The sequence below is a fragment of the Eulemur rufifrons genome, chromosome 23 (assembly GCF_041146395.1).
Source record: "Eulemur rufifrons isolate Redbay chromosome 23, OSU_ERuf_1, whole genome shotgun sequence".
Taxonomy (NCBI): Eukaryota; Metazoa; Chordata; class Mammalia; order Primates; family Lemuridae; genus Eulemur; species Eulemur rufifrons.
The window spans coordinates 3,101,581-3,115,530 of NC_091005.1; the positions used below are offsets into that span (position 1 = coordinate 3,101,581).

Consider the following 13,950-nt stretch of genomic DNA (forward strand, 5'->3'; position numbering starts at 1 on the left):
TGCACTCTTTTCTAAAAACATTTTTTTATTTGTATATATTCATGGGAGACAAATGCAGTTTTGCTACATTGATGTGTTGCATTGTGGTGAGGCCCGGGAGAGCCAATATTTTTCAGCGCTCTTTCTACCACCTGTGCCTTGCAAAGTTGATGTGAGTCTTGTCGTTTAATTGAATGATCCTGAGGTCAGAGAGGTTAAGCCACATGCCCAAGACCACACAGCTCTGACTTCCCTGCCTCAGCATCGAATTACTCAAGTCCCAATCCATGCCGTGCTCGTTCCAGAGAGATTTTTCTAAGATATAAGCACATGCTCCACAGGGGAAGGGTTTTGTTCACTGATGTATCCCAAGCACATAGTAGGTGCCCAATAAATATGTGTTGAATGAGTTACAAGAATGAATGATGCGGATGCAGTTGCAAGAAAGCACACGTGAGCACGTCTAATTAGTGAGATCTGGGGCTCTGCCCTGAGCCTGATTTCCCCTCTGTTTTCTTGCCCTTTTCCCTTTGGGCGTCAGATGGGTAAACCCACTGCTCCGCGGCAGAGACGTCTTCCGCGATGCCCACGCCTTCCAGAGCCAGGCGCCTGCGTCCCAGACACCATCACCACGGTTCCTGCAGCCCTTTGAGTCAGCTCCTGCCTGGCCCCGTGGAGATGCCGTCCCTCAAGGGCCTTTACTACCGCAGGGTCCGGAAGGTGGGCGCCCTGGACGCCTCCCCGGCAGCGGACCTGAGGAAGGAGATCCTGGTCAACGTCGGGGGCAGGAGGTACCTCCTTCCCTGGAGCACGCTGGACGAGTTCCCGCTGAGCCGCCTGAGCAAGCTCAGGCTCTGCCGCAGCTACGAGGAGATCACGCAGCTCTGCGACGATTACGACGAGGACAACCAGGAGTTCTTCTTCGACAGGAGCCCCAGCGCCTTCGGGGTGATCGTGAGCTTCCTGGCGGCCGGGAAGCTGGTGCTCCTGCAGGAGATGTGCGCGCTGTCCTTCCAGGAGGAGCTGACCTACTGGGGCATCGAGGAAGCCAACCTGGAGAAGTGCTGCCTGCGGAAGCTGCTGCAGAGGCTGGAGGAGCTGGCCGAGCTGCGCAGGGAGGAGGCGCTGCGGCGGCGCGGGGAGGCCCGCGTGCCCGCCGCGCACACCTCGCGCTGGGGGCTCTGCATGCACCGGCTGCGCGACATGGTGGAAAACCCGCAGTCCGGGCTGCCCGGGAAGGTCTTCGCGTGCCTCTCCATCCTCTTCGTGGCCACCACGGCCGTCAGCCTGTGCGTGAGCACCATGCCGGATCTCAGGGCCGAGGAGGACAAGGTGAGTGGCCTCCGATCGGGCCGACGCGCCACCGCGGGTGCTGCCCAGGCCCCAGATGTCTTCCTAGGGGCCCACGAAAATGTCTTCGTTTCTTAAAATTAGGAGAAAACAGTGAATATTATCCAGCACGGATTATATTCATTTTTAGACCACCACTGTCGTAAATGATAGATTTTTATGTTTGTTTTCGAGACCCACCAAAGTCATTACACGCCCTGGCTCTGATAGCGAACCCTGGATGTTGACAAAGCCACGCCTGATCCCAGTGGCCCCACAGGCCCAGCCTCACCTCTCCCAGCTCTGCTACTGTGGGCAAGTCGCTTCACCTCTCTGAGCCTCAGTTTCCTCCTCCGTAAAATGGGCGACACTGCTGCAAAGATTGATGCATTCAGTGCACTCAACACGTGTTTGAGCAACTGCTTTGTGCCAAGCACGAGGCCAGGCCCCAGATTCCTGCTTTCTTGAGCTAACATTCTCCTGGGCACCCTGGCTCCATTTTCAGATGAAGAAACTGAGGCACAGGATGTCTAGTCTCCTCGGAGTTACATAGTAAAGATGCGGATCATGGCAAAGGTTCTCTGCCTCAGTTTCCCTGCGGTGCTGAGTGTCTCAGCCAGTCTCACTGGATGGAAACTCAGGGACGAGCGGATGTGCAATGACCCTGGCCCAGGAGGGCAGAGCACAGGGATGCGCTTGTCCACTCCTGCACTCTCTTTCTAGGGAGCTGGAGAGGAGACCCCAAGACCACCCACCCCCCAACCAGGTGGCCTGAGAGGTGAAAGAGAAACATGGCATTTTGTCGAGAGTGTCAGGGAAGAGCTTCACGTAGAGAGCTGAATTGTTTCCTAATGTAAAATGTTGCCGTCTCTGCGCTACACTCCTCCAGGGCTCCCCACGCCCCAACCACACCACGGCAGCCGGAGCGCGCTGACAGATGAAACACACCACGCTCCGCACACGGCTCACAGCAGCTGCCGGTTCACCGCAGGTCCCTTCCCTGAGAGACAAACCCCGGGGCAAGACAGGAGGATCAGAGAACTTTCCAGACAGAAAGGACTTAGATGGAGAACCAGCCCGTGCCTTGCTCGCACACAGTAGGCTCTCAATCAGTATTTGTTGAGTCAAATTTGTCTTGTCCTAAAAAAAAAAAACCCAAAATATTTGGACTTTCCAACAGCTTGTTTTCCCATGGAGAAGACTATAGGAATTTTCTCTTTCTTTTTAGCACAAAAGCATGTGATTTACGAGCCTGCGTACTCGCAGAAATACTTACCCATGGACTCTGCAGTGAAAAGATTAAGGCAAAATAAGTGACTTCCTTACTCTGCTCCCTAAGTGCCCCTGGTCCCCCTGGCTAAGGGAAGACCCCTGGTGGCCACAGGCTGTCCCTCTCAGAGGCGGTGGAGAGGGAGGGGATCGGTAGGGGCGAAGGGCCAAGATCTTTGCAAACCTAATGCTTTGAAAATTACGAAGGGTCTGATCCCAGGCCTGGCTTAACGGTGACCCGGGAAATCAAATTAGAGTGGGAGACAGGCCTGCAACTGGGCAGCCCGAAGTCGGAGCCGCAGAACCCGGCAGCTGTGTGCCCTCCTGGGATAAAAGGGATTTCTGCCCTGCTCAGCTGCGAGACGTCTCTGCTTGCTCCCTCGTGAGACCGACTCCGAGTGTGCCCGGGGTGCCTGTTTCCTGTGTAGATAATAATTCAGAGACCAGGGAGGCTGAGGACGGGCGGTCTTGACCACGGCCTTACATTTTCATAAAAAGGCGATGTGCTGTCCCCAGTGTTCCATAGTTGCCCCCAGGGGACGTTAGTCTGAGAACACTGGCCAGCTGCTTCTGGGGACAGGCCGTGCCCGTCCAGTGTGGGGGCCACGTCGTCCCAAGTGGCCCCGCGGGGATCCATGCAGATGAATTAATGCCCCGGGGGTAGGGGTAGATACAGCCCACAGAGCTGCTCTATCAGAAACGAGGTTGGAGGGTCAGAGCACACTCCAGAAAGCAGATTTACGTTTTCTTTTTCTAACTTGTCTCCCAATGTCCTTGGAGTAAACTTGATAGTGGGTCAAAGGTCTGTGCCTGAGATTTCGAATTAAAATGGAGGGGGAGGAGGCAGCGCAGACAGCAAGGGCCAAGCCAAACGCCCCAGCACCTCTGAGACGCACGCGGAACTTGAAAGTTCTGGATTGCTGGGGGATTCATTCCCACCGAGAGGCTGGCATCTGACACCACGGGCTGACGTAATCCTTCCAGCGGTACTGGGAAGTGACTGAGACTGCTACCTCCATTTTACAGATGAAGAAACTGAGGCCTGGGGGAGTTCCATCACTTTCCTAAGCTCACAGTTAGTAAGTGGAAGAGCCAGGATTTGAGCTCACCTCTGATTGGCTCTAAAACCCGACCCCCCACGACCACACGACACCAACACTGCCATTCAATTCTGGGCCACTCCAACTCCAGTCTACACCCTTGGCGGCCCTGCGTGCTTCTGAGACAGCCGGACTCTGTAAAGTGCTCGTCTGTCCAGCGTGACAGTGCAGACGACAGATGCCCCGGGCTGGAATCTCAGCCTCACCCCTTACTGACCCAGTGATCTTGGGAAAACCACTTAACTTCCCTGAGCCTCAGTTTCCTCATCTGTGAAATGAGGATGCTGTTGGCACTTTCCTGAAGGGCTCATGGTGAGGATGACAGGAGTGATTTATAAAGCGGCTGGGACAGTGCTGACACACGCGGGTGCTGGACGACTGCAGGTCATCGCCGTCGGTTAGGTGTGCGCTGACAGCCAGCCAGACGCCCAAACTGTCCCTTGCTCAGCAGCAGCCGCTGGCTGCCTCCGAGGCCCTTCTCGGTTTGGAGATAAGACTCACCGTCTCCGGCCTTGTACTCTGAGCGTCCCTGCTCCACGTTCTAGATTGAGTTGCCGTTCACGTGACCTAAAACCGACCATCTTAAAGTGAACAATTCAGTGGGACGTGGTACATCCACAGTGCTCCGTAGCCCCCACCTCTATCTGGTTCCAAAACGTTTTCTCATCACCCCAGACGAAGGCCTGTACCCACTGAGCGGTCTCTCCCCATTCCCCTCCCCCGTTCCTCCCCATCCCCTCCCCCATTCCCCTCCCCCGGCCCCTGGCAGCCAGCCATCTGCTTTCCGGCTCTATGACCGTATCTCTTCCAGACGACTCATAGAAACGGAGTCGTGTGATGTGCAGCCTTCTACGTCTGGCCCCTCCACTCAGCATGACGTCCTCAGGGTCCCCCACGCAGTAGCACAGAGCAGCGCTTCCTTCTTCCCTACAGCTAAGTAACAGCCACTGTACGTACAGCCACGGTTTGTTTTTCGGGTCACCATTGGTGGCTGGCTCCGTTTTACAGTCGAGGTGCAAACACACAGTACAAAGACCCCCACCTCCAGGGGACAGGACAGGCTTGAGACCCGGGCCAGGACTCTGTTCCCAGGGCTCCTGCCCCTTCAATAGCAGGACTCGAATCTAGTCCCGACTGCCCAGGGCAGGTCGCGTCACCCACTGGACTCCAGTCTCCTGACTGTGAGGAGCTGGACTCCCTGGTCCCTGGCGTCCTCCCGCTCTGGGCACCTGCAGTCCCCTGTCCTGGCCTCTTTGCTGCAGCTTCCCAGGGTCTTTGTTTTCCTCTGTCTTCGTGTCCACCCTGCCATTCATCCCTCCCGCCCTTTCCACGTGGCCTTGGCGCCTTTCCCTCCCTCCGGGGGAGGCTGAACGCCACTGGCCAGCTGCAGCGAACCTCCTTCTTCCCCTTCGCTGCCACTGAGCCGTCCCAACCACTGCGACAGCAGCGTGTCCCGGAAGGAGCCCCGACCTTTAGTTTGCCAGCCCCGGTCGGATCCCAGCTCCGCTGCTACAGGCTCTTTGCTTGGATGCGTCCTTGCCTTTCCTCGCGCCTCCGTTTCCCCACCGATAAAGCAGGGTGATAACACCGGCTCGCAGGGCCGCAGTGAGGACCGAGGCGGAGCCTGCTTACCTGGTGCAGCACAGAGGGGACACTCACTGTCTTCTCCGTCCACGCCCCCGTTCTCCCCTCTCGCGTCACTCAGCACGTCCTTCCCGAGGGCCCGCTCCGGGCTGGAGCCCCTGCGCCGCGCGAGGAGCACGGGCACAAACCACTCTCCTATCCAGCCCCGCCAGCGCCCACTCGTCTCTTCCCACCTTAGATTCCATCCCTGCCCCCGTGTTGCTGGGCCTTTCGGAGACACGGCCAAGGAGGCGTGCGCACCCTGCTGCAGCCGCGGGGCGGCAGAGCCGTGGCGGGGTCAGCGGGTGGGACCCGCGGTTCTCGCTTTCCCGCACAGGCTGTGCTGTGGCAGCCTCCGCACCCGCCAGGACGGGGAGCTACACGAGGGGGGCGCGGAGGGAGATTTTTAAAAGACCAGGCGGGACTCCCGGGCCCCTCCCCGGAAGCAATCCCCTTCCGGCCGCTGCTCCCACCTCCCCCCCCCCCCCCCCCCGCCCCGCGAGCCAGCCCCCTCCGCCTCCCCCTCCCCCTCCTCCTCCGTTCCTGGATCAGGAGTCACAGAAGGGACTGCCCCGTTCTCTGTAGCTTCTGTGTTCGCTGACATTTGGTGATTGCTCTAGTGAATGCCTCCTATCCTGCTTTTGTTGTTTTGGGGGGTGTTTCCTCCCAGCTGAGTCTCCCTGTGTCCCAGCCAAAAAGAAACCCTCTTTCCTGGGCCGGCCCCGCCTGTCCCGCTGCTGTTCTCACTGTTCCCTCCGCCCCGTCACAGCCCCCCCATCTCCACGGTCCGACTCCCAGCCCTCCGCAAGGCCCAGCGCAAAGGCCGCCACCCAGACATGCGAGAGCCCGGGCCCGGGCAGGCCTGTGCTAGGAGCTGGGGGTCCCTAAGGTGTTGCCTTCGGTGACCAGCATGGAGGTGATGGGATGTGCTCTGCCCTTGGTGTAGGACGGCCGCTGTGAGATGTGGGGTCAGCAGACACGCATCAGAGCCCTGTGGGGCACCTGGCCCTGGGCTAGTCATTCCCCTGTTTCCAGGCCTAATCGTCACCACAGCCCCGGAGGAAGGAGCCGGGGACAGTGAGTCAGCACGTCCAGGTCCCGGGACAGTCTCAGAGCAAACAGCGGGCCGAGGCCGGGGCAGGAGGCCCACATGCACATTCTCAGCAGCAGGGAGGAGAGGGCCGGAGGCCTGAGCTGCCCAGAACAGCAGTGGGGACAGCAGGGAGCCCAAGAACTGCCACAGAAGTGAGAAGGGCCACGTCCAGAAGGGGGGTGCAGAGGGGCTTGTGAAGGGCAGGAGGCCAGGATGGCTCCAAGGTCAAGACTGCCGGCCGTGAGACCCTCCCGGTCGGAACTTCCAGCACTGGCCCTGGCGGCACCTGCAGCCGTCTGCCCAGCAGCCTGTCCAGACAGACCCTGGGGCAGCGGCTGTGCCCTGCTCTGGCGCTGCGGGGAAGGGGTCTGGGCAGGACCCCACCCCCTGCCTCACCTGGGACTATTTGGCCACCTCAGACTCGGACGCTGGATTCTTTTTTATAAAAATATATCGCACATACGATGCCCTTTGAAGGTGTACAGTTCAGCGGCTTTAGTGTGTTCCTGATTGTTCAGCCATCAGCACCAGGTTACTCCCACACCCGCTAGCGGCCACCCCCCAGTCTCCCTTCCCCCAGCCCCCGCAACCACACATGTGCTTTCTGTCCCTGTGGATGTGCGGGCTCTGGACAGTGCATACACCTGGAGTCACACTGCGGGTTGCGTCTCTGGCTTCTTGCGCTGAGCATAGCGTCTTCAAGGCTCTTCCACGCTGTAGCGTGTTCTGCTCCAGTCCTTTCTAGGGCCGACTGATAGTCCATTGTGTGGCTGTGCCACATTCCTTGTTGATGGACTTTTAGGTTGTTTCCACCTTGGGGCTACTATGAATAATCCTGCTGCAGACATCTGTGCACGAGAGTGGAATTGCGGGGACGGACAGTCACTTTAGAAGAAGGTTTGACCTTCTGAGCACGTGCCGACCGCGTTGCACAGAACTCACCGTCTTGCGTCCCACCAGCTGTGCACGTGGCTTCCGACTTCTCCACAATCTCTCCAGCCCTTGCCACCGTCTGCCTTTGTGATCCCAGCCGTCCAGGTGGATGTGAAGTCACATCTCATTGTAGTTTTGATTTTCTTCTCTTTTTATTTTTTCACTTTTCATTATGGAAAATTTCAGACATTTGCAAAGTAAGCAGAATAATATAATGAACCCCAAGGACTCAGAGCTCAGCTCCAACAGTGGACAATATTTGGCCATTCCTGCTTCCTCTCTCTCTCCATCCTCTCTCCACCCAAATCACTTATTATCATTTGTATTTCACAGTTTTACAGGTAAGATGTGCATACCTTGAGATGCACAAATCTTAGCTGTACAATTTAACCCATGGCTACCCCCGTGTAACTCTCACCCCTGTTCCTATAGAACATTCCCAGGACCCCAGAAAGCTCCAACATCACGGCCCCTCACAGTTGATCCCTCCCCCTCCCAGAGGCAGCCGCTGCTGTGACAATTTTGTGCACCACAGATGGGTTTGCCATTCTCGGGCTCCCACAGATGGAAACCTACACGCGTGTTCCACTGCAGCTGCTGCTCTCCGCGTGGTCTGGGAGGTGCGCCCGGGTTGCTCCATCGTTCACGCCCCCGGCCCTCTCCGGGAAGGAATCAGACCACACCTCACCCCACAGGTGACAAGGCCCATGAACAGGGTGACAGACCATCCGGATTGCCCGGCACTGACAGTGTTCCCAGGACCTGGAACTTTCTGTGCTCAAACCCGGGGCAGACAGGATGAATTGTTTGCCCTCCTTACAACATACACCTAGAAACTTCCACAAAGGGAGAAAGAATAATTTTTTCTTTTCTTCCTTTCCCTTTTTCTTGTTTTTTCAAATATTGGCTAGGCTGGGAATTACGTCCTCAGCTTGAGCTCCACAAATTCCCCCCCAACCTCAACGCCGGCCGCGGATGCGGTCATTTCTGCAGGAACCGGCGGGGGCGGCTGGCTCCGGGATGCAGAGCAGAGCCTGTGCGTGCGGTGACTCGGCAGAGCGGGCCCTGCTGCAGTGCAGGGAGGCGGCCAGCAGGCCGGCTGCGGCAGGAGGAGCTGGTGTGCATGGCCTGAATATGCAAACGCCACCCGGGAGGCAGAGGGAGAGCCCAACAGAACCTTCTCGGTCTCTCAGGAGTCACCTTCCTCAGCTGTGGGGTAATGGGTTTCGAAAAGTTATTCCCAGATTACAAGTCTCTTAAGCCCAGGGAAAAATTCCCAGAACATCTACAAAGGAAGAGTCTTGTAGGGAGAATCTAGCCCTGAGTCAAAATGCAAATTCGTGGGCAGCCCCACTTAGGGTTTTGATGTTGTGCTGGGGGCCCCAGAATCTGCATTTGTAACAAATACCTTGGGGGGTTCTGAATTAAGAACTAGTGATTCTGTTCCAGCCTCTCCACTGCAAACCGAAGCACAGAGAAGGGCAGTGGCCCCTGCAAAGTCACACAGCAAGTCTGCAGCAGGACTGGGGAATCAGGACCCCAAACTCCTGAGCCCTCCAGGATCCTGAAGCCAACTGCGACAGTCGTGGTAAAGGCCTCTCAGCGTGTTGGAGAATTTTCTCACCTTCTTGTCACATCCAGCAATAGGAGGAGGGTGTTGCTATCCTTGTACTGACCAGCCAGGGTATTGTCTTGACCAAAGTATCGTGGCGTTAAAATAGCCACACGGTACTGTGTGCCTGCCGGGCGCAGCGTCCTGCTGGCTGTGTCTGCTTCCTTTCCATTCATTACCACAGCCCCGCCCAGAGTAGAGAGCTGGAGTCTAGAGGGCACAGGTGAGCTGCCTGAGCAAGGGCAAGAGGTGGGACTTGAAACTGGGCCACGGGTGCTCTGCACTGCGCCCCTTGGCAGCGCCCGCCTCCCACCCTGCGGTGCACCGGAGAGAAGTCAGGCGACACTGGGATGGTCTAGCCCGTTACTCTTTCTCCAGGGGCCAGACATCAGGAACATTTCAATTTAGGATTCCTCTGGGCCCAGGCACCGGAAATAATTTCTTTTTCCACCCGAGAGCATTTTAATCCAAAGAAAACTGCAGTTGTCAACATCTTGCTTTTTACGCAGGCAACTGGCTTCTGTCATTCATATGCTCATCCATCAAGTATATGTGTGATATTTACAGCAAGGTTCTCTATTCTGGCTCCACATTTGGGTCATCTGTGGGGCTTCTGGAAAATTCTACTGCTCAGCTCAAACCTAGATCAGTTAAATTGGAATCTCGGTGAGCCCGACCTGGGCAGCGGATGTTTCAAGGGTCCCCAAGGGGTTTCTAATGTGAAGCCAGGGTCGAGAGCCACATGGCGAACCGTGACGTGCACACAGGTCACCTGGGGGTCTTGCTAAAATGCAGATTACGATGCTGTGCAGTGGGCTGGGGCCCCGGGATTCTGAGTTTCTAATAAGCTCCTGGAGGAGTCTGATGCTTTGTGCTCAAGGACCACAGCTGAGTGGCAGCGGGGCTGGTGGAAGTGCTCTGTTAGGAGGCAGGGACAGGGGGAGCAAAATACAGAACAGCGCCCCCCGTGCTGGGATCTGCCGGGGGAGACAGGCTGTGTGTGCAGAGCGGCAATCACACGTCGCAGGGCTGTTCCGGAGACTCAGGAGCCTCCTCTGCCCCACCGGCCTTCACGCCTCCCGGAAGCGATGTCTGCTTCTCTGGTTATGGCGCCCCCAGAGCCTGGCACAGTGCCTGGCACGCAGTGGACCCTCCATACATTTTTGTTGGCCAAATGAACGAGGGTTGGTAGACAAAGAAGTTACAAAACAGTGTGTAGTGGCTAAGAGACCTGGGCTGGGGTCGAGCTCCATGACCTACTGTGTGTGTGCGCCCAGGTAAGTCATTTCACTGCTGTTACCGATTTCCTGGGCCATCAAATGAGGTCACGTACTGCCACGTGGCTTAAGTGACGGCAGCAGAGCCGTGCACGGCCCCCGAGAGGTGCTCGTGTCAGTTAGGGCGGAGGCTGCTGCTGTAACAAAGAGGCCCCAAGACAGAATGGCTTTGAACAAAATTTCTCTCTCGTGCAATGGTCCCCAAGTGAGGCAACTAGGTGACCAGACAGCTCCTGTTCTGGGACCTGGATTTTCCCCACCGTGGTGTCCATCCTCCCCTGGGGCCTGGGTCCGATCTGCCCGCGCTGAGCTGGGGTGCAGGCCCATCTGCGATGTCCCAGCTCACCAGAAGTGCGGAAAGCGTGTGTAGGAGTTCACACCAGTGTCTTAAGTCGTGGACCCAGAGGTGGTTCCCATCACTTGTTTCCACCCCGTAGGTGAGCACTTAGCCATCTGGCCACACCTAGCTGCAAGAGAGGCCAGAAGGGGCGGTTAGCTCCCAGCTACGTACCCAGCTGCAACGTGCAAACCGTAAAGAGATGTTTGTGGACAAATAAGTCCACAGCACGGAGCTCAATCGATACACACCTAGAAGCTCTTTCAGCATGACGTCGCCTCACCTATTTCCAGCCCCCGTGCGGGTCACCCTCTACCCTGCCTTTGTTGCCTCTTTCCCCCAGGGTGAATGCTCTCGAAAGTGCTACTACATTTTCGTCGTGGAGACCATCTGCGTGGCCTGGTTTTCCCTGGAGTTCTGCCTGCGGTTTGTCCAGGCCCAGGACAAGTGCCAGTTCTTCCAGGGGCCCCTGAACATCATCGACATCCTGGCCATCTCCCCGTACTATGTGTCACTCGCCGTGTCCGACGAGCCCCCGGAGGACGGCGAGAGGCCGAGCGGCAGCTCCTACCTGGAGAAGGTGGGGCTGGTGCTGCGCGTGCTGCGGGCGCTGCGCATCCTCTACGTGATGCGCCTGGCCCGCCACTCTCTGGGGCTGCAGACGCTGGGGCTCACCGTGCGGCGCTGCACCCGCGAGTTCGGCCTCCTCCTCCTCTTCCTGGGCGTGGCTGTCACCCTCTTCTCCCCTTTGGTCTACGTGGCCGAGAACGAGTCCGGGCGGGTCCTGGAGTTTACCAGCATCCCCGCCTCCTACTGGTGGGCCATCATCTCCATGACAACGGTGGGCTACGGGGACATGGTCCCGCGCAGCGTGCCTGGCCAGATGGTGGCCCTCAGCAGCATCCTGAGCGGGATCCTCATCATGGCCTTCCCGGCCACGTCCATCTTCCACACCTTCTCGCACTCCTACCTGGAGCTCAAGAAGGAGCAGGAACAGCTCCAGGCTCATCTCAGGCGCCTCCAAAACACCCCCACGGCCAGTGATCTTGAACTCCTGGACACCACCGTGGCCAGCGATCATGAACTCCTGGATGCCACCACGGCCAGCGACTGTGAACTCCTGGACGCCAGCAAGGCCATTGAGCACGAGCTCATGAATGACGTCAACAACCTGATCCCGGAGAGCCCCGCCTTGCCCGTCGTGCACGTGTAACTCAAAGCCCCTCATGAGCCCGGTGCCCTCAGCCCGCCGCCTTGGCTGACACACACCCAGGAACAGCCAGCGTGGACCACCCGGTGGTGTGTTTCTAGAGCCCCAGTGAGGACTCCCCGAGCTGGGAGGGCACAAGGCCAAGATGCTCAGTCTTTGTGATCCTTGGCCCCGTGGGGCCTTTTCCCTTCTCCCTGTATGTCCTGAGCACACCCCGTCCTGCTGGATTAGGTCAGTCGCCCTCGTTTCTCTTTTCCTTCCCAGCAGAGTCTTTGACATCCCAGCTGGGCTCTGGATGCCTGCAGAACTCTGGTCACCACTGGCATTTGAGGATCGAACCCACAGAATCCCACTGTGTCCCTAAGACCCTCGCTCCTGGGCCACACCATTGCCAGAAGTCAGACGGTCCAGTCACTGCAATCCCTTCCAATCAGATCTCCCCACCCAGCCCTTCCACGGGCTCCGCAGGGATTGAAAAGTTCTCTCTGCCTCCCACTACCAGCCGTACGTCCCCAGCGCGGCTGCCGCCCCGCCAGCTCCGGCAGCTCATAGCCAAGACAGCGCTCGGCTTTTTGCGGTAAATCCCACGTTGGAGGCTGTGGCCACAAGCCTGCCACCGCCCCCCCATGCACCTGGGACCTGGACCTGGCCAGAAGCCCCAAGCACAGGCGGGGCAGGCCCTCCGGCCGGCTGGACTCTTGGTGGGATGTTCCCCAAGGACCTAGTCCTTGCGCTTGGCAGAGGCGAACTCTTCCGGGTCTCTGCATTGTCCCTTGAGAGAACTGCTCCTGCTGCTGGTCCTCCCGCGTTGCCGGGGACCTTGGCTTTTTGTCCTCAGTCAGGTGCCACGGGCTCCGCCAGCTACAGTGCAGCCGTCGGGTCTGCCCCTTGCTGGCTCCCCAGACCAGGCCCCTTAACGCCAGAGGGCAGACATTCTTAGCTTATACTTAAATGCATTTATTTACTTACCTGTCCATTTGCTAACATCCGGGCAGGAGGCAGACGCAGAACCGAGTCCCGTGTGATGAAGCAGTGGATCCCGACACTAGCCAGGAAGGAGCACGGCATGCCGAGTGCTTGGCTCCCAAAGGCCTCCAGAGGCAGGAGGGCTGGAGTGTGGGGGGGTGTCCGGGAGACGAAGCTGGGAAGGTGGGCCGCAGTGAGAAGGTGGTGGGCCTCAAATGCTTTGCAGAAGACGGGGTGACGTGGACAGACCGTGGGGAGGAAGACGATGGTGGGAGGGGATGTGACAAGACCAGTTTCGAATGGGGACTAAGATACGAGGGCCCCCTCTGTGTCATTAACTGTACACAGTTGTGTCAAATGCTGGCGTCTCTTGTGTTCCCCAGCAGAACGCACCTGGGAGATGTCTCGATGACACTTCCCAAGAGTGACAGGGCCCCGCCCAGTTGCTCACCGTTGGCTGCGCGTCCCCTGGGGAAAGTGCGCCAGGATGCAGATGGGGGCAGCGAAGTGGTTTGGGACCCGCGGACCGGATGGGGTTTACGCGTGAGCGCAGTCAGCATTTCATCACGGCAGCAAGTCACCTGCAGTTCGTTCTTTCTGCTGGTTTCTAGGGACGTCCTGCCTTGCGCAGTCACGGTCCTCCCCTGACCACGACGCCAGGCGGCAGCACAGCCGGGGGCTCTGCCCCGGGACAGCCCAGCATCCGGCTCCCCTCACAGAAAGCCCTTGTTTCCTCTGACTCCCCCATGCTCCTCCCAGCTGATGCGGGCACATGTGTCCGTTCCTTTAAACCCCAAGAGTCAGCGGGGCACTTCCCGGTCCCCAAGCTGACATGTCCCCAAGTTAGCTTTCTGCATAGTGGTCCCATGGCCACCACACAAGGAAGGCCCCTGTGCCCCATAAAATCCCCACCTGGACGGCCACTCTGCTCCACGAAGTGACCGTCAGTCTCGTGAGCACGTCACAGGCACCTTGGACAACAGCCATATGATTCTTTTGTTCCAGACTAACTTTTTTTATAACTATTTTTAGGCAAAAATATCAAGAGTTCAAAGCCTTCCGCTTACTCTTACCGGGGGCTGGACGGCCTGGGAGCTTGCCGGGGCCCAGGTCTCCACTCCCTGTGTGACCGGGAGGGCCCCTTCCCCTGTCGGTCAACTGCAGCTGTGGGCTAGATCTGTTTTCTGACGAGGGTTCCCCAAAGCACCCTCAGGGACCGCCG

General features: G+C 58.0%; 1 protein-coding gene across 1 annotated transcript; it reads left to right on the forward strand.

Moving 5' to 3' along the window:
* Positions 1–561: 561 nt before the first annotated feature.
* Positions 562–11,765, forward strand: KCNG4 (potassium voltage-gated channel modifier subfamily G member 4). The gene is made up of 3 exons (XM_069456641.1): positions 562–1,311; positions 10,896–11,621; positions 11,688–11,765. The coding sequence occupies exons 1-3, from the start codon at positions 562–564 to the stop codon at positions 11,763–11,765; spliced, it is 1,554 nt and encodes a 517-aa protein (XP_069312742.1).
* The last annotated feature ends 2,185 nt before the right edge of the window (positions 11,766–13,950 follow it).

Excerpts from the sequence above, each read along its gene's own strand:
- KCNG4 (XM_069456641.1), top strand. The coding sequence starts at position 562 with ATGCCCACGCCTTCCAGAGCCAGGCGCCTGCGTCCCAGACACCATCAC. Across the intron at positions 1,312-10,895 it reads TCAGGGCCGAGGAGGACAAG|GGTGAATGCTCTCGAAAGTG; the intron begins GTGAGTGGCCTC and ends TCTTTCCCCCAG. Across the intron at positions 11,622-11,687 it reads AACTCCTGGACACCACCGTG|GCCATTGAGCACGAGCTCAT; the intron begins GCCAGCGATCAT and ends GACGCCAGCAAG.